This window comes from Ixodes scapularis, unplaced genomic scaffold, assembly GCF_016920785.2.
Source record: "Ixodes scapularis isolate PalLabHiFi unplaced genomic scaffold, ASM1692078v2 PGA_scaffold1__304_contigs__length_218370807, whole genome shotgun sequence".
Lineage (NCBI taxonomy): Eukaryota > Metazoa > Arthropoda > Arachnida > Ixodida > Ixodidae > Ixodes > Ixodes scapularis.
This window is the reverse complement of record NW_024609846.1, coordinates 216,260,878-216,280,314: the sequence shown is the minus strand read 5'-3', so window position 1 is coordinate 216,280,314 and position 19,437 is coordinate 216,260,878. Positions and strand designations below refer to the sequence as shown.

The 19,437-nt window shown below is 47.3% G+C and overlaps 1 protein-coding gene across 1 annotated transcript in view; it reads right to left on the bottom strand.

The window, feature by feature from the left end:
• LOC8029374 (cationic amino acid transporter 3-like) overlaps positions 1-9,290 on the bottom strand; it is a 262,424-nt gene extending 253,134 nt beyond the window's left edge. Inside the window, exons 1-3 of the mRNA XM_042290471.1 lie at positions 9,281-9,290; positions 8,806-9,197; positions 1,791-1,928 (exon numbers count right to left, since the gene is read on the bottom strand). Coding sequence (XP_042146405.1) covers positions 1,791-1,928; positions 8,806-9,197; positions 9,281-9,290 — 540 coding nt within the window. The remainder of the gene's footprint in view (positions 1-1,790; positions 1,929-8,805; positions 9,198-9,280) is intronic.
• Positions 9,291-19,437: the final 10,147 nt, after the last annotated feature.

The following is a 19,437-nucleotide window of genomic DNA, read 5'->3' as shown; positions in this document are numbered from 1 at the left end:
GGTAAAATTCCCCGCTAAATCTAGCGGAAAAATTTCCCCGCTAAATCTAGCGGAAAATATTCCCCGCTAAATCTAGCGGAAAAATTTCCCCGCTAAATCTAGCGGAAAATTTTCCCCGCGAGATTTAGCGGAAAAAATTCCCCGCTAAATCTAGCGGAAAAAATTCCCCGCTAAATCTAGCGGAAAAATTTCCCCGCTAAATCTAGCGGAAAAATTTCCCCGCTAAACCTAGCGGAAAATTTTCCCCGCTAGATTTAGCGGAAAAAATTCCCCGCTAAATCGAGCGGAATTTTCCCCGCTAAATCTAGCGGAAAAATTTCCCCGCTAAATCTAGCGGAAAATTTTCCCCGCTAGATTTAGCGGAAAAAATTCCCCGCTAAATCTAGCGGAAAAAATTCCCCGCTAAATCTTGCGGAAAACTTTCCCCGCTAAATCTAGCGGAAACTTTTCCCCGCTAGATTTAGCGGAAAAAATTCCCCACTAAAGCTAGCGGAAAAAATTCCCCGCTAAATCTAGCGGAAATATTTTTCTGAGGGGTCACGAGACCCCTCCCCCCCCCCCCCCCCACCCCGACAACAGGTAACCCTCAGTACCCTTCACTCCTCCTCCTCCTCAAGAGCTGCGCTCCAACTCGGTGTTACAGGGAGTTGTAAACGGCTTTCATTTTTTTTCCCTTTCCCATTATTTTCGTCTGATAGCCTCAACATTATACTTCGTTTCAGTTTCGGTCCGAGCGCGGCCGATGTTATGAGGCAAAGGGCCAATCAAACAGCGCAAAAAGCGCACCGTCATGGCGTGCTCTCTGCGTTTGATAGGACTAGCCGGCGTAGGAGCGCGCACAGAGAGACGGCGAATAGCAGCTGGTCCTATCAACTGCAGAGAGCACGCCATGACGTTGTGCCTCTTTCGGTGTTTGATTGGCCCTTCGGCTCATAACATTGGCCGCGCTCGGACCGAAGCTGAAACGAATTATAGTACTTGAACTATCCTCCACGGGTGAGGCGCTTCCTGTGTATCCTCGCGGCTTGACCTTCTCTGTCATTATGTTGCTATATATTTCGTTGCTTCATCCTTTTGAACTTGATTGCCCTCAGGCATGACAATATACTTCTGCTCTGACTTTATTTTATAACTTAGTGGATTCAGGTGGTTCAAAACTTCCCGGCGGCCTTTATATATATATATATTTTTTTAAATTTACTTTAGACAGCCATTGAGATCCTTCCTTTTAAATATTTTCATTAATCAAGCAGGATACCTCCCGTCTACTTTAATGAATCTATCCAACTTTTTGTTTATCTCACTATCTGGTCCCATTGCAATTGGAATGTCTGTTCTCTCTAAAAGCTCGTTGCCGTTTCTTTATTTCCTTCTTTACATCATCATCCCACCAGCTTTTAGCTTTGAGTCTCCAAATTCTTCTCCTTTTGACGAATACTTTAGACAGCTCTTTTTCAAATAGCGTAGTTAGCCTCGTCTAGCTGAAATTTGTTTCAGTTTTCCCAGGAATTATGCCATATATTTGTTTACCGACTCTTTCCAACTCTTTCGCTGCATAAAACCTTTGGTCAGGTTGTTTTTCTTGCTCTGTACCGAAATTTCCTTTCCTAGCAAAGCTCAGTTTATTTCGCTTGTGATCACCCTCTTCATCTGTTTTCATTGTCTCGATGGTAGGGAGCAATTGCGGCTGCTACGGTGCCGTATGACCTCATGTGCAAGGTATATATAGAAACATCACAAATCCAATCTGGATTGCATTAAACACTGATAAAAGTGGCTACAAAACTCACCCCGACGATTCCATTAGAGAAGAATCCTGCACCAGCTGTCCAGTTGTCGGCGTCCATTTTGAAGAATCCCGTCAGCATCAGTGCCACTAGGACGAATATGTTGACGATGGTGGATGTGTTCAGGAAGACCACGAAAGCCTGGGTATTAGAAACAAAAGCAAGAAGCACGACATGGTCTATAGTCAGAAACAACTATGAACGATGGTGGTCTAAAAGGGCAGGTGTAGGATTGCGCGGGCGAAAGCGGCGCCGCGATTAAAGCCTCCAAAGCGGAGCATAACCTGTACCCGGAAGGCAGTGCCATTCTTCACGTGGGACTACAAGAGATGAAAAATGCTGACAAAAATCAGCGGATTGATTGTTTTATTTTACTCTGTAGATTAATTGTCTAGCAGAAATGGGAACACTTCCATTTATATATCTATACGTTTCGCCCGCTCCGTTTCATTTAGAACATACTTTGGGATGAATTAACTGGTCATTAGTACGGTGGCGCTGCCTGCACTATACAGGTTCTAACAGGTGATATAAGGACAGTGAGGCATAAAACGTGGGACCGCTCCCGGTAGCTGGGAGCAGCGAGCGATCGCCACAGCTCTCCTTGCAGCCCGCAATGATATGACGGGACAGCCAACATCAAAACATATAACCGGATATATGGTACAGGTGAAAAACACTCGTACATATTAGGGACATGTCAACTAAAGTATATTTTTTGCAATAAAGCTTTGGTTGCGTCTAGTTGGATCATATTATTAAAAAGGCTAAAGGCCCCTACGCACAGTTGCGTTTCAGAGCGATTGAGTGCTTTAGACTGCGTTGTGTCAAGAAACAAAAGCGAGCCACCGGCACATCTGTGCTGCGTATGGAGTGTGGAATCTAATACCCGCGCCGCACGGGCAACTCGAATGCTATTTACAACGAATGGCATTTCTGTGATCAACGAATCGGCTCGCGATCTGTCGCGCGTGGAACGCCCCACGCTCCGAGGGTCGCGCGCTGATTTGCCGATCGTTCAAATGTCATTCGTAGTAAATGGCATTCGAGTTGCCCGTGTGGCACGGGTATTATAAGAGAATTTTAATCGACTTTTTCATGCTTGAGAAGCGAATAATCGAGATAGATTAATTATTGTTTTCACATGTATTATTTGGTATCTTCTCGGTATTGAAACCAAGGCCGCAATCATGACGTCTGCACAATTCACAAACTAGCGGGGTCCTTTTTTACAGGAACTAACATCTTCATTCAGCATAAACACGTGCAAAAAGACGTATTTAAGCCAGTTCTATCAAAATAGTGGATCTGGGATGCTAGGTTTATGCCAGACCCGCTAGGAGAACAAGCATCCGTACAGCGGTTCCGAAGGCGCGTACTGGCGGCAGTTGCTTGCTGCAAACTACGTGGGTTGATGAGATGTTGCTCTAACATCTATGCGCACTTAAAACCACTCGGACTCGTAAACATTCACGAGCGCAATGAGCTTTGATCGTTCAGTTCTCTGCATGAAGTTGGCAGTCATGTTAGTTAATGTTTCAAACCAAAACGGGAGAAGTTATCTAAGAATACATGTGAAAACAATAATTACTCTATCTCAATTATTCGCTTCTCAAACATAAAAAAGTTTAATAAAATACTATCACGGCACAGAGATACGAATTTTCAACCCACATTTCACACGTCAACCATTTCTCCAACCAACGAAGGATGTATGCACCTTGTAAACACGAGGAGGGGCTTAGCGAGTTGCGAATTCCACCTCCTGCACCTAAATTGCGTCTAACGGCGTAAATATTGTGCGTAATATTTTTTCGTTGAAAAATTGTTTCACAATCGGCGTGTTCCACTTATGATTTTTTTTTCCCTTGCAGTTTCACTTTAAGCTGCGCGCACACTTCACACACATCGTCCAAGATATATTATACAGACGCTGCCTGAAACGTGTTTCTTCCTTGGGTGGCCCAGTCAGATTGGTCAGAGACAACGGCCTTTAGGAACGTACATCAATGAATGAAGCTGTTTGCTTCCATGAATGAAGGAGACGTGCTTCAAACACGTTTAAGGCGCTTTCGCAGATAATTCTGGCATCATGCCTGCAGCGAGCGAGGCGTCCTTTGTATAATGTAGCAGCAGTGGGACTGCGAGCTGTGAAACGGAGTATAGATTAAAGATGACGATGCGAGGGCCAAGGAGATCTAGACTGCTTTAAAGGGACCAAAAAAAATGTTTGCTCTTAATTATCGCTATGCAATTTAGTACAGAAATTCAGACAGTTGTGAATTTTATTGGTAAAATAATTACGGGATGAACTTACCTCTATCAATAGAAAGAAAAAAATATATATCCGCCAATCTGTGGCGTCTTTAGTAGACGGAAATGCGCTGTTTGCTGACGCTGCCGAAAGATGGCGTAAGCAGCACCAGCGGCGTTGTGGGCGTGCCGCGATTACCCCCGCAGGGGGGCGCCGAATCGGATCAAAAGTTTTGATTACGCTTTCCTCAGCACCGGCGCGCCTTTCAAACATTTATGATTTTCGAAGTGTGATATTTGGTTTATCTTGATCTTCAAATAAATATAAATGTGAGAACGGGAAGTTAAAATGATTTGCTTTAAATTCCGTTCATATTTGTCAATTTGCTGTGTGCTTTGTTTGTCTGTTTTATTTTGCCTGCTTTACGGTTTGTTATATACCAGGGGTGGCCAAACCGCGGCTCGCGAGCCGCATGCGGCTCTTTGCTGGTCCAACTGCGGCTCGCGGATCTCTCGTAAGGGGACCCCCCCCCCCCCCCCTTTCGCCCCTTTCCGCGTTTTCCCAGGAAAAAAAAGAGGATTTCAGAATAAAGCACACTGCAGCTTGCAGTTTGACAGCCTCGTGCTCCCATACGTACAGTCGTACAGCCTTCTGCATCCATACGTACAGTCAGACTCTAAACAAAAGTTAAATTTGCCCCCCCCCCCCCCCCCCCCCGCGGCTCTTAGAAGTTCCGTGGTTTTGTTTGCGGCTCTTAGGCCAGGCCAGCCTGGCCACCCCTGTTATATACGAAGACTCCGGAGATGTCGAGACAATATGGAGACGTGTATCGGGTTTAGAACTCAGCAGCCTTCCTCTCTATTTCTCAAGCTACATTTTCTGTCGCGAGGACCCACTCCGTGAATGTGAAACATCTCGCGGCATCGACTGGTATATAACATTCCTTTCCCCTTAACATTGAAAGCGCTGAACCGGCTTCCGGACTCGAGCGGAGCATCGTTGAGTTGCACTCTCACAGACTTCACACGAGGTCTCCGGTGACTGCTTTGGGCTGCCGTCACCAGGATCCTTCGACTTGGTTGATGGACCTGGTACTGGTGACGACCGTGGAGGAGCCGGCGTGACCTCGTTGATCTCTGGCGGCAAGTTACGCAGTCGGTCAGCATGGCGTGTTATCACTTTGGACGGAGTTTCGACGACTGCCGTGCGTGCTCCAGTAGTCGTCGTGACTTTTTCAGGAATCTCCTTGTTTCCTGTCGCATAGTTTCTGGCGTACACCGGGTCCCCACGTTGAATCGGCCAGTCTGTGTTTTGTGTAGATGCTTTCGAGTGGGTTGGAAAGCATGCGTCAAGTCTCGAGCGAATTAGATAACCTAGCAGCAGTTTAGATGGTGACTTTACCGACCTTGCTGGTGTCCCTCTATAATTGAAAGAACGGTTGCCAGGCTGGTTGTAATGTCGTCGTTCTGTATTTTCTTCAACCCGTTTTTATAGTTCTTAACGCACGTTCCGCCAGACCATTTGACTGTGGGTGAAATGGTGCGGTTCTGATGTGAGTAATGTTGTTCTTCGACGTGAGCTTCAAGAACTCGGCACAAAAGAAAGGTGTACTATTGTCCGAGACCAATGTGCGGGGTATCCCGAAGTGGCTAAACACATCTCGCAAACACGACACAGTGTTTGCGCTTGTGGCCTGTTTCATGGGAACGGCCTCGATCGACTTAGAGTGTGCGTCGACCACTACCAAGATAAAGGGGCCTAGAAGATCAACATGTACACTGGACCAGTTTTCAGGTGTTTCGGGCCAGTTAACTGGTGCTTTTGACGTTGGCATGGAAAACATTCTGACACAGGCGTCACACGTCGCTGACGTGCGCTTCATTTTCTCATCCAGTCCAGGCCACCAGGGTTTAGATATTGCTATCGATTTCATAGCCGAAACTCCCTGATGACTCTAGTGCAGAAGCAATAGCAGGCGCCCCCTAGCCTCCCTAGGCACAATGACGTGGCGCACGACCCAGTATACCAGGTAGTGCGCCACCCGACAGCTCTAGTTTCCCTCCTTAAAACGGTTGTAGGTTCGAGTGTAGGCTCTTTTCACATGTGGGCCATCCATTTATGATGCAGTTGACTGACTCATAGTTACCTGCGCTAACTATGAGTCAGTAGCTTTCATTTGTTTCAACTCCCTGGTCGCCACGACACCCTCCTCTAAGTGCTCCACAGCAAGCACATTTTCGGGAAGGTTACCTTCGGGACCTGTTTCTGTTTCTGCTGTTGCTACTGCCGGTAGCGGTGGTCTGCTCAGGGCATTCGCATTCAGCATTTCTTGTCCAGGCTTGTACGTGTAGCATGTAGCGGCCCGCAGACATAGCAGGAGTTGAGCGGTCGGAGCTCAGCAACCCAGGAGCGGCTGATGATCCGTGACAAGGGTGAATTTATGTCGAAATAGGTAGTCTCTAAAATTCGTTACGCCAAGGATCAGAGTGACAGCCTCTCGCTCCAATTGAGAATAATTTATTTCGACGGCTGATAGAGTTCTTCATCGAAACCGGATGGGCTTGTCTTCTCCACATATGTTTACTCAAAGTTTGTTTTGTTTGTTTTCTAAAGCTTTGTGTCACTTTGTACTTTTATGCACCGTAATGTCTAGTTTGACGCCGTCCGAAAGAGCAAAAGTGGCTCTTTGGTCAACGGAGTGTAAGGGGAGTCGGAAGGCGGTCCGTCGGCGTTTTCGAGCGGAGTTTAGAAGACCTAAGTTCGCCCACGGAACTAAAATGGGCACGGCGCTTCACTGAGGACGGGAACGTCGAGAACAGACGATCGTCTTCCGCAAAATCGTCGAAAGCTTCGTCATCAAAGGTGCTAACATCGGAGCTTTATCGTCGAAGCCGCATCTTTCAACTTGAAAATCAGACAGCCTCTTCGATGTCAGCAGCACCTTCGTTCGCTGCACCTTACGGATGCAGTAAGTGCACTCGTTCAAGATGAAGATTCTGCATGAGCTCTCTGGAGAATACAAAACAAAACGCCTTGCGTTTCGTCAACAGGAGCAGCTCGGCACCGCAGATGACCCCTGCCACCAGCAATTCCTTCTCTTCACCGACGAGGATATCTTCCACATTGACGGCTAAGTCTCCGAACAAAACTGCAGGTATTGGGTCGAGTCCACACCCGCATTGGAACCAAGAGCGAGTGGCCCACTGTCGAAAGGTATGGTGCGGCATTTTCAACAAAGGTATCGTCGGTCAATTTTTCTTCGATGAATCGGTCACCGGCGACACACACACTTCCGCATGCTGCGCAACCGGATTCAGCCTGAATCGGAGGAATTCCACATTCAAAGGGTACTCTGCGAGTTTCCACAAGACGAGCCGCCTACGCACTATGCGTCAAATTCAAGGAAATGGCTGGAAAGCACATTTCCCTGAAAGTGGATGGGCAACGGCTCTTCGACGGTGCCGTGACTCCCGCGTTCCCCAGACTTGACGATCTCCAACTTTTTCGTGTGGGAGTTCGTCAAGAGCCAAGTCTACATAGGCCACGCACACACGATAGATCTTAAAAGACGCATTAAGGTCGACTCTCAGGTGATGTCCAGTGGCATGCGCTAAGCCGCCTTCCGAGTATACGAGCCATCACTCTTTAAAAAGCCCTTGCGTCTACTCTCTTGCACAACACTCGGAGAGCCAATCACCGCTACTCACGGAGGCAGCTCAGCAAATGACGATGCCGAAACATATGTTTAGACCAAAAAATGCAGTCTGAGTTGTGACATTAAGCAACGCAAAACGTCACGCTTGCATGACTTAATTTCACAACTCAGACTGCGTTTTCTGGTCTAAACATATGTTTCGGCATCATTATTCGCTGAGCTGCCTCCGTAAGTCGCGGTGATTGACTCTCTGAGTGTTGTGCGGGAAAGTAGACGCACGGGCTTTTTAAGAGTGAAAGTCTGCAGACCTGCATCGGGAACTGTGGGAAGGACTTGCTGAACTCCTGCGAACGAACGGTTTCTTCTTTGCCGTGTTTATTGTGTTTGCTGCACCTTTTTTTTTTTCTTTTTAGTTTTACAAGTTCGAATATGGACTGAACGCCTTCATTTTTGACAAATAACTCGAAACTTCAGAGCCATGAATGGCCTTTCTCAGAGTTCCCATATTTCACGTATCGGTAAGCTCATACAGGAATGGCTTGAGCCATGGCCTTCCGCATGCCAGCTTACGCCATTTCTCGTGGCGTCGCCAAACAGGGAGTCTCCTAAAACACGTCGCAAATGGCCTAGGAGTGATTTTACAGCGCAGCTCTTATGCGTCCGTTTTCGGCTTGAGAGGCATTGCCGTCGCCGTCGCCATAACCGGGCGCGTTGCATTATGGAAATAATCCAAGCGGGCGTAACCGCGCTTTGCATTATAGAAAACTTTCTCGCTAAATGGGAAGAGAACAGGAGAGGAGAAAGGCGGGGTACGGAGGGGGAGGAGGGCATACCCTCCCCTCCGTACGCTCCCCCCCCCCCCTCAAGAGCTGTGCTCTAATTCGGCATTAAAAGGAAATGTAGGCGTCTCTAACTTTTTTTTTCTTTCTTTTTGTTGAGGTAAGTTCAACCTCTGACTTTTTTTACCCGAAAAATCTACCATCTGTTAGCATCCCTGCGCTAAATTGACGCGCAATGCGTTAAGAAACCGATTTTTGCGCTTCGTTTAATGTGAGTTAGATCCGTTTGGACCTAGTGTCAGATCGAATGTGGGCATACTGTGCTTTTACCTTAGGCCTAGCGACGAGACCTGCGGTCAGGAGCACGGGAAGAGCGGCGGCCACGACATCAGGGCACGGGTCGAAGCCTGGCACGTGGTAGTTGGCGAAAGAGTCCTCGAAGAGGAGCCGGTCTGCCGGGAGCGCCGGCGACGCGGCCGAAGACGACGACGACGCGCCGGTATCCAGCGAAGAGTCGTTGCGGTACGCTCTGAGTGCCGTGTACGAGAGCGCGGCCAGATAGCGGCTCAGGGCCTTGGCCGACAGGCAGGCCGCCAGGCCGTACTCGAGCACCAGGGCCCAGCCGACCAGGAATGCGAGCAGCTCGCCCGCCGTGGCGTACACGTAGACGTAGGCCGAGCCCGCCGTCGGGAAACGGGTGGACAGCTCGGAGTAGCACAGTCCTGGAAAGAATGCAAACGATGCCAGGTCAGCACTCAAAACCGCATCTATTATCTAGTGCACGTCGGAACGTAGTGTGCACTACGTTCCGACATTGATATTGCAAGAGCAATAGGAATATTAAACAAATTCCGACAATTACTACCAAAAAGGGTGAAACTGCAATTATATTATTCGCTGGTCTACTCAAGCTTACAGTACTGTATGTTAGTATGGGGAATTACTACACAAACAAATAAGGAAAAACTATTTATTTTGCAAAAGAAGGCTGTTCGATTTATTGAGAACCTTAAAAGGTACGAACATTCTTTCCCAGCATTTCAAAAGTATTAAATATTAAATATAGATCAAATCCTGCTTCTCAAATTATATATTTTTATTTTTAGTAAAACTATACAGAACGAAGCGCACTTTCTTTATATCTTCGATCAAACCTCGGCAAATTACAGTCTTAGAAATGCACAGTATACGAAACCCAGGGATCGAACTAATTACGGTACACAGCACCTTACATAGCAGAAATGGCCCAAGCACACATTATTTCGTTTTTCCATTAAAAAAAAAAAAAAGGATTGTAGAATATATACTAAATCACTCATGATTTGCAGTTAGTATGAAGTTGAGAGTTATGTGTTGTTGTGTTTTTTGTGGATTTTAAAATTGCTGTATCTTTGTATATTTATTCTGTTTCTGTTCCTGTTTCTCCTCCGAGTGCTGTAAAAAAGGGGCTGGAGCCTCGTCAGAAGACAGCTCGTCTTCTACTGCCCCAGCCCCCAGACCTGTATCTGAAATAAAAGATACATACATACACTATGTAGTCACAGCTGAGCAAAAGCTGGGCGTTCGCGCTCATTGCTTCGAAATTCGTTCTTCTGCCTTCTTATCGGCTCGTTCAGCAATCTCATTGACTGAGGAGGGATAAGAAGATTCTCTTGAGACGCGCCATTCCCGGCGTTTTCTAAGGTGTCGATTACTTTACATATATATAGTATCTCCTGAACGTCGACATATTGTAATCTGCCTTGCAAAAATGACGGCAGTCTAAATGCACTAGCTGGGTGTCTGGTGCAAGTGCGTCCAGGCTACCTGCCCACACCTTTGTATGACCGACACAAAACACAACGGTGGAATACAATCGACACCGAATAAAACATATCCACCCTACCCCAAAAAAAACAAAAAAATAACGTTTCTCTATCAGGATTATAGAAGGGGTAATCTTATTGGATTCTATCTGGACTTTAAGTTCTCGGAAAATATTTCTTTGTCTGCAATCTGGATTTCATGTTTCTGGTAACAATTCCAACTAGAATTATCGTTCCATAAACCAGATAGCGACAGAGAGAATAAACGTCTTTATTAAAGAGTTGTCCCCGTTCCGGGTACTCTGGAATAAGGAAGGTTATATTGGGCTTTAGGGTAGGGCACGCATTGTTAAGATGTTGAGATGTCCCGTCATCTCAGCGGTTGGGCACGAGCCACTACCTGACTGTGAGTCGAGGCGCTGATTGCCACGAGCCAAACTCGAATGCCTACGCAATGCTTGTTCCTGCTGTATGGGCCAAACTGTGAGCCGTATTTAAATATCGTCACAGTTGGGATCGCAAAGCTTTTGATCAGCATCTAAATATCGTCAGGACGGGGATCGCAAAAGTTGATGACGCAGTCCCTGGTTTCGAATTTTTGGTGTTGTCCCTCCAGCTGCGTTGCCAAGTTTTGCGAAGGAGAACCTTAAAGAAAAGGTCCGCTTTTATACTTGTAATTACACCGCGAAAAAGAAACTTCTTGCTCAGTGGCCTTGCGCTTGAGTGTGCTTGGGCCCCACTAGTGCCAGTATGCTTGTGTAAAGAGAGAAATAGTCCTACTCAATGTCGTTGCACGACCTTCTTAATTAAAAAAAAACAAAAAAAACAGACACACACAAAAAAAAAACAGCAGATCCAATCGACGTGTAACGAGAAGCCGGTCTTTTACCAACCAAATAACGCCTGGCTTGAACTTCGCACACATATTACCTGTAAAAGCAATGCCGCCCACTACTCCGAAAATGGAAAAGCGAACAAGGACGGGAGAAACGCAAGCACTCTTACCCCGAAAACAAGGTCAGATACTTATACGGGACGGGTCAGTTTGGAAGAATCGGTCGGGGGCATCCTCTTTTATTGATAAGGCGTACCTAGCTGGGGTTCGTTTGTGAGAAATCTTGGTAGAGTCGTTTGGCGTGGTTTTATGGGTCCATATTTTTTATTTCGATATCCGAACTCCGTATAGGTGCGAATAGCACGACCAAATACGTTCAGTAAAAAAATAGCTTTTTTAGGCTTTGGATTGCAGGCAAAACTGTATCTTTGGTTGTTGAACAAGGTTGTCAAATGCAAGTCCCCAGAGATAACGCGTGATCGCCGATAAACTGCCCGCCGCGTTATCGTGGTTCTGAACGGGTTGTTCACGAACCGCATCCGCGACCACTTCGCGAACTCGGCTCAACCGACGTCGCGAATGTGACACAAATCCAGCCACAGCCTTCGCTACGATCCGGTGGAGACAGTCCAACAGTACTAAAAGTGAATCGTCATGGCGTTTTTTTTGTGTGTGTTATTATTACTGCCCCTGTGCATGCCTTGATCTTGGACTGGTTTGGAGCGCACGTATATAAAGTTCGCAACGTCGCCACGGTATGGCGCCACAGCCCCTCTGGCTGAGAAAAGTACATCTCGGTGCGGCCTCTCGAGGCTGGATGATATTTATCAAGAGGCCTTGACATAACCCTTTAACCATTAAAGTACGTCTCAGGGGGAAATAAACTTTCAATGGATCCCCAGGCTCGTGCACGAACATACGAGGGGCGTTCATAAAGTTCGTATTATCGGCACAAAAAAAAAAAAAAAAAACGAAATAAAACAGGCATCAACATGAGCGCTCGTACCTCTAGTTTCCGCACAGTTAAACATCACATAGCTATAGTAGCGGTTCACGCCGCTACGGTGTCGAAACAAAAATGGCACCGCCCGTCGGCGCCAAGCACATGCAGTGATCAATTATTTTCCATTTGAAGGGAGGTAATGCCAAGGATATTCACTCCAATATGGGAGCGTTGTTCGGGGATAACGCACGCACACAAGGACGGCGAGCATTCCTGGTCCTCTCAAGTGCAGAGAGCACGCCGTGACGTTGTGCCTTTTTCGCTGTTTGATTGGCCCTTTGGCTCATAACATCGGCCGTGCTCGGACCTCTGGTGCAACGAAGTATATAACAATGGCCTCCGGCATGTTGTCCATCGCTGGAAAAAGTGCGCATACCTTTTGGTGGCGAACATGTAGAGAACGTCGTAACTCCTACTCGAGTTTGACTGCTGAATCTCTATGGCTTCGTGTCAATGGTACGAACTTTATAACGCCCCTCGTAGTTTGAGCTTGCCCGTTACAAAGGGAATAGTCGTAACCTCATCATCATCATCATGTGTGTAAACTGTCTATGAAACACCTTCTTTAAGCAGCGACAGATTGCGGTGGGCTGCATATTTCGAGAGACCTGGCAATAGGACGCATAACGTCGGAGGCCGCACTGGACTGGTTGGTTATAGGGAACGATGCCGGTGACGTACACTCTAAAAAAAAAAAAATAAATAAAAAAAAGTGTCGTCTTACAATTTTTTTGTCTCATATAGTGCACCCCAATCATTTTGTTCGGCGTAACAAGAGTGTAAGAATGTCTCTTTTCTTTATAAGAGAGTAACGCCTAGCAACCGAAGATCTCCGGCGACGTCCTTCTTTGCCTATTTTGGCACCGCGTAGTGGGGGACGGCGGGTGTATCACTGGGGCGCGTGTTAAGCGCGAAACACATGTACGACGAAACCGTCCGATCCGACGTCCGACCGCGCAATACGACGGTCGGAGGCGAGGGTTTTCAACGCTCTCCGATGCTACGAACACCCTCTCCCCCCAAGGTCATTCCGGCAGTCCGCACGTCGGATCGGAAGGTTTTCGTCGTACATGTGTTCCGCGCTTTAGCCCAACCCGCCCCCCCCCCCCCCCCCCCTACCTCACCCCCGTTCAGGCCGCTTCGCGACGACAGTCTGCGATGGCTCCTTACAAAATATTGACCCACCTCGGGCCACCCGTTCACACGCCCCTCCGGCGGCCCAAGTAGGCCCTAGTCCCGCTGTCCTCCACTGCACCTCGGTCGTTATACGTGTTACGTCACGCCGTCGCTCTCTAGAATCCAGCGCGGTCCTCGTCCTTCATGCAGGCGACAAGTCTCCTGATCTGCTTGCACCAAGGAGAAGAAACGTTTCGGGAATGTTCACACCGCGGGAATGTGCTGACAGGCTGCATTCCACATGTTTTGTTATAAATAACCACTGCGCGAGATGCTCAAGCATATCTGCGAGAATCTGCTAAAAAAAACAGTTTCGGCGCTTTTTTTTTTTTTTTTTGGGGGGGGGAATAGTTGGGAGATGGGGGAGGGGTGCGTTTCGAATGACTAAATTAATCACGCCAAAAAAGACAGCCCGGGGTCACGGCGCATACACTGATTGATTGATTTAGTCGGCGAGAGAAGAACGACGATGAGTGTCGTGACGATGCGCTTTTGGGGCTGCGCGATCGGCTCCTCCGGGTGGTAGCGTCGACGGCAGTCTGACTTCAAGGAACACTGAACTAAACATTTTAGTGTCCATAATGAGTGGTGGACGACATTTCCCCGAGCCAGCGGCCGCCGGTGTGCGCCGGTGGGAGAATTAAAAACCGGATTTTTATCTCCGCGAGGGAAAGCCAAGCGCTCCTTAGATTCATCGCATACATTTTACACAATGAATTACACTGCGGAGGTGAAAAGCCCGTTTTTATAATCCTTTTCCCCCGAAATCCATCAATACGTGTGCTCGCAGGTCACTCGCGGCTGCTGGCTCGCGGAAATGTCGTGCGCCACTTATAATGGACACTGAAATGTTTGCTTCAGCATCCATTTAAAGTGAAACGAAGTATTTTGGGGATTTTCAAATGGACTCCGCTGTTAGTAGAGGTGATCGACGCAACATTCCTCATGTGAGAGTTCAAGAAAGATTTGAAATCTCTCCTGCAGAGTGATACGGCGTTATTTATCGTGAAAGTTCCGCATCTGGCCCGCTCCAGATCAATCCATCGTAGAGAAAAGCCCGAGACGCGTTTTTTTTTCCCGAAGCCAAGCCAATCCTCCCGCCAAGTCTTAACGAGGCTGCTAGAACGAGTGGCTCAATAACGGGCTCGAGTCGAGAAGAGCCAGGTGCGTCGTTTCGAAGGTTGGGTTCGGGCTTGGACGTTTCGATAGGCGGTGCACGCGACTTATTATAACTTCCAGAAGCAGGGGGAGTGAAAGGAGAGAAGGCTTCTAGGCACTCTCGCAAGTGATTGCGAACTAACCCAGCTTAAATAATATTGTACGCGGGCTGAATATGCTGCAGATGCCAGGCTAGCTAGGGAAAGTGGGCAGGCACTCCGAGCCCTGCTGTCCACAGCTGCCGCTGCCATGTAGTACAAACAGCCGACCAGCTTCCGATTTCGGTTGTAGTCCTCTTGGAACATTTTCTCGCAAATCGGAGAATTTATTCCCCGTGCCTTTATACGCGTCTTTGATAATACAACATGTTATGCGTCTGCCGTTAATTTTTTTTTTTCGGAGGTTCAGATTAACACAGTAAATATGATCAAGGACCGACAGATTGCTCGAAATAAGTACTTAACAGAATTGTTTATAACCTGACGTGCTAAGCAGTTCATTAAACCTGCAAATGCCTCGCATATTTTTTTTTTTTTATTTTTTGTGTTTGAACGTTGTACACCACTCCAATTATGGCTCTAAGTGGAAAGCGCAACTATTATGAAATAAATAAACAAAATAACAAACGAACGCGAAACCAAATTCGTGTTTCCGGAGTTTTCTTGTGTAAAAAACGTAGCGGCAAATCCAGATACTAAATTTCGATGTATTGCTGAATCAAAGTTACTTTTTTTTAGCGGACGTTTATTGATTAATCGCTAATTAATGGGGGTGGTGGGACTCTGATCTTTTCTACGAGATTGTGAGACGGCGTCCGGTAGGAACAAGATTTAGTAAACGATTCATGGCTCATTAAACTTCCGTGGTTGGTTGGCGAAACCCCGCCAAACTACGGTCGTTTCTTCGTTGATAACCTGAAAATTTCTGATAATCAAAAATAATGAAGTAGTTACGACGTTACGACGTTTCCGTCCGGTATTTAGCGAAAAGAGAGCGATAAAGGAACTATAATTTTTGTTTAGACGACGCTTTCAGACGGCGACTGAAAGAATCGAGAGTATGTTTTATTTCATTACGCTCAATAAGTCAACGTTGCCACGTCACGGCACCTACATTTACTCCGTTGCCCCTTAAGCTGAGACTGCAGCGCGAGCTAGCCCGACTTCCTGGCTTTCAGGCGTGCCTTTATACACTCCGTGCGATGCGACTGGCGCGTTGCCGCGCGGCCTTTACCGAAGGTAGGTAGTGAGAACCCCAGAGAAAACGAAACCGAAACCTCGCCACGTACGTTGGTACGCATTGAAATCCGAGCGGTGCGGTTGCGCTGGGTTCACAGCATGAAGTGCTGCCGGTGCTGCGTCGTTAAGTACTTCAACAGTTCTGCGTCGTATCTCGTGAGGACAAAGTTTCACAATTGTACACCTCGCCGATGTCTTGTGGGGCAGCGACAACGATGGACCCGTGCCGTACCACGTAAAAAATTTAGTCTCCCGATCATATCTGCCACTGTGTCGGCACGGCTGACATATTCTACACCACCGCTTTGCGCTCTGCGTTTGTTTTCGTACCAGTGCCGCCTACATGTGTTAGCGCCGATGGGACGAACTGAAATGCCATCCCACACTCGCGGGTATGCAGTGCCAATTTCGTTGGAGGAATGCCCTCCAAAGAAGTTTCGTCCCCATCGTAAGTGTCGATAATATGTCCGGACAAGTATGGCACGCAATCTGTACTTCATGTAGAAAGATTCGAACGGTAAAAAAAAGTGACAAATATGAATCTAAGGAAAACTACAATGAAGCTTGGAATCATTGGATAATCGACGGTTGAGTATGGAAGTTTATGTGGTGTGCTTTCCTTTTTGATCAGCCTCCTTTTGGATGTGAAAACGCTGACCCCGAGTTCTCTAGACAACAATTTTTTTTCTCGGATTTACGGCCACCTATCACAAAGTTGTTCGAACTGGAAGTACCGGCCACTGGTCCCTTCCTACCTGTAAAGTGTGCACCTTGCACGATGAAGGTATTATCTTGGCATCCTTTGACGGTCAAAACTGGTTCCCATTTAGTTACGCCGCCCAAACTAAATTTCCACTTAATTCCACTATGCCACCTCTTTTTGGTATAATAAGTGTTGTGTCAAGTTACAATCATGTCAAAGTACCTGCGTGCCGAAAATCAGCACCTCGCGCAACAGGTTATTACACAACAGCTGACCGCAAAAGCCTTCGACGGTCAAACCGTGTGTTGGCTGACAACTTTGTTTTCTCGGCTTTAGGACCACCTTTCGTAAAGTTGTTTCAATTGCGAGTAATGCCCACTAGTCCCTTCCTACCTGTAAAGTCTCCACCTCCCACGGCGAGTGGTATTCTCTTGACAGCCCTTTCATAATCAAAACCGGTTCCCCATTAAGTTACGCCGCCCAAACCAAATTTCCACCTGATTTTTCTATGCCACCTCTTTTTGGCATAATGAGTACTGTACCATGTTACTGTCAAGTCCAAGCAAATGTGTGCCCAAATCTGCACTTCGCACAGCCCAGTTATAACACAACATTTTGGGTCCGATATATCCCGTACAGCTTTATTTCTTTATTCGTTAGAAACATAACTTTCACACCTTGGCACACTTCGTGCACAAACTTAGTGAACATCTCACTCGCCTCCAAATATTATCGTTCTAGCAGTCCCGTTTACAGCGAGGAGCGGAACAAATTTCCCACTGAGAGCAATTATGGTGGCAGCCGTCTTGCTTTTCGGAAAATTGCTCCAACGCCTTTTTCGGCCGCAACTAGAGAAATTACCCCTCATGACGACTTAAACTCAGTATATAAGAAGTAAAGAACAGCTAGATACCCTTCTTAGGTCTGCCCCAGCACTCATGCAACGCCACCCTCAACGTATCGGCTCAAAGAGCAAAAGTTTCGTCCGTGCGCGTTTCCGCCGCCACAGCTTCGCATGCGAAAAGGCGCCATAGGCAGCTGAACGCGCCTCACTGTCGAACGCCAGCTCCTCCGCTAGCGGCGCTACACGCGTTTTTCAAAGCGCCCCCTATAGTTCCCGCACGGAGCGTATAGCGCCATCCCTCGTTCTGCGGAAGAATGTTTCAGATCTGTTAACTACTGTTTTCGTAGTTGTTGCATTGGCTGCAGTCTCAGAAAATGGATGAACGGAGTATGTACGCTGCGTTTAACCATCTCTAAGGAGTAAGAGTTAAAGCAAATTTAACCATGTCGCGCGCTAGCCGTTTATCAGCTGACGTGCTTCCTTTTATATCACTTTACACTTGTATAGACGCTTTAAACACGCGCAGATTGAACCGCCATTGCCGACCTTCTCTTGTCTTACCGAGATTCTGAGCCACCGGAGCGGGCGTTGGCGAACCTCTGCAAAGGCCTATGCAAAGAGAAGCACGGATTAGCACCTAAACTGGCAATAACCTGCCTTGCTGTTGGAATGATGAAGGGAAGTGAACGGAAAAAGAAGCAATAAACACTGAAGGTCGGTTATGGCTGCGCCCATGCATTGTTGCTTGAAAGCGTCTATGGGCAAACGCGCCTTTTGCAAAGAAGCCCGCGGTTTCTCACATCAGGGCCCGTTTGCGGATATTGAGCACGCAGCTGGTATCGGTGATCTTGACGGCACGCGGCCGGTTCCGTAGGGTCGGAAATTACCTAGCGCTTCAACCGATTCCACTCAGGAGACGTAAGCCGTGCCTACTTTTTTTTTTTTTTTTTAATTCTCGCTTAACACAACCTTACCCAGAAATCACTTTACATGCCGCCCCTGAAGAACACGAATCCGATTAATTTCACTTACATTTCCATCCTGATAAATTTGATTTACGTCAAAAGTGGACTTGAAAAATCAAAGCGAGGACGAAGTTATGACAGCCATTTGCCTGGAACTTCCTCCGCGGGTGTTGTAGAACTCCCCCCGCAGGCGTTCCACAGACGCCCACAATTAAGGTAATTTAGTAAAGTTGGAATCCACGCACGGGGGGGGGGGGGGGGGGGGGGGGGGGCGCTATGCGCAGGCCCTTTTTTTAGGTGGTATTGGATGGATCGATACGGCTGACACCTTTTAATTGGAAGGTGGCTTGCGTCATCTAGCCAAAGTTTTTAATTTGAACAATTAACTCCGACTAAATATGGAATTACTTAAGAATGGCGTAAAATTTCTATCGCGACGTCAAAGAAACTGCGACCATCTAGCGGGCACTAGTCTAGATCCCTACTCACGTTTGTTCCGCAAAAACCGCATAATAAAGCGGATTATCAATGCTGCGGCGTGAAGAGAGAGTTTCAGCTGAGTCTGCATGGCATTAGGTACTTGGCAGTAGAAAAAGATGATGGAATGCCGAAAAACCTCTTTAAGCTTGTATATCTACACAGTATTTGAAAATCTCTCCTGGCTGTACGTCGTGAAGATATTGATACGAGACAGGTGCGCGAAAATTCTGTAGGATCTGCGTAACAGGTCGTGTAAATCTAGAAGGCTCTTCGTGATGTTCCAGAATGGGTGTGTGCTATAAAAAAAAAGAAAAAGCTCGCAGATTTGAAACTATTTCACGCTAGCCAGTGATCGGCAGAAGTACTCTTTTTATTTATTACCTCATACATGTATGTTTATGTGAGAGACCGGACAAAAAGTGAAAGCCGTTTACAACTCACTGTAACACTGAATTGGAGCGCAGCTCTTGAGGAGGAGGAGGGAAGGGTACTGAGGGGAGGGTAGACCCCTCCTCCTCCTTCTCCTCCTCCTCCCCTCATTCTTTAATATGCTCCGGGGGGTCACCTGACCTCGGTGGGAGGGAGTCACGTGACCTCGGGGGTAACGTGATCTGAGGCGGGTCACGTGAAATGAGGGGGGACACGTGACCTGAAGGGGTCACATGACCTTGGGGGGTCACGTGACTTCAGGGGGTCACGTGACCTCAAGTTGTCACGTGACCTAAGGGGGTCACGTGACCTGGGGGGTCACGTGA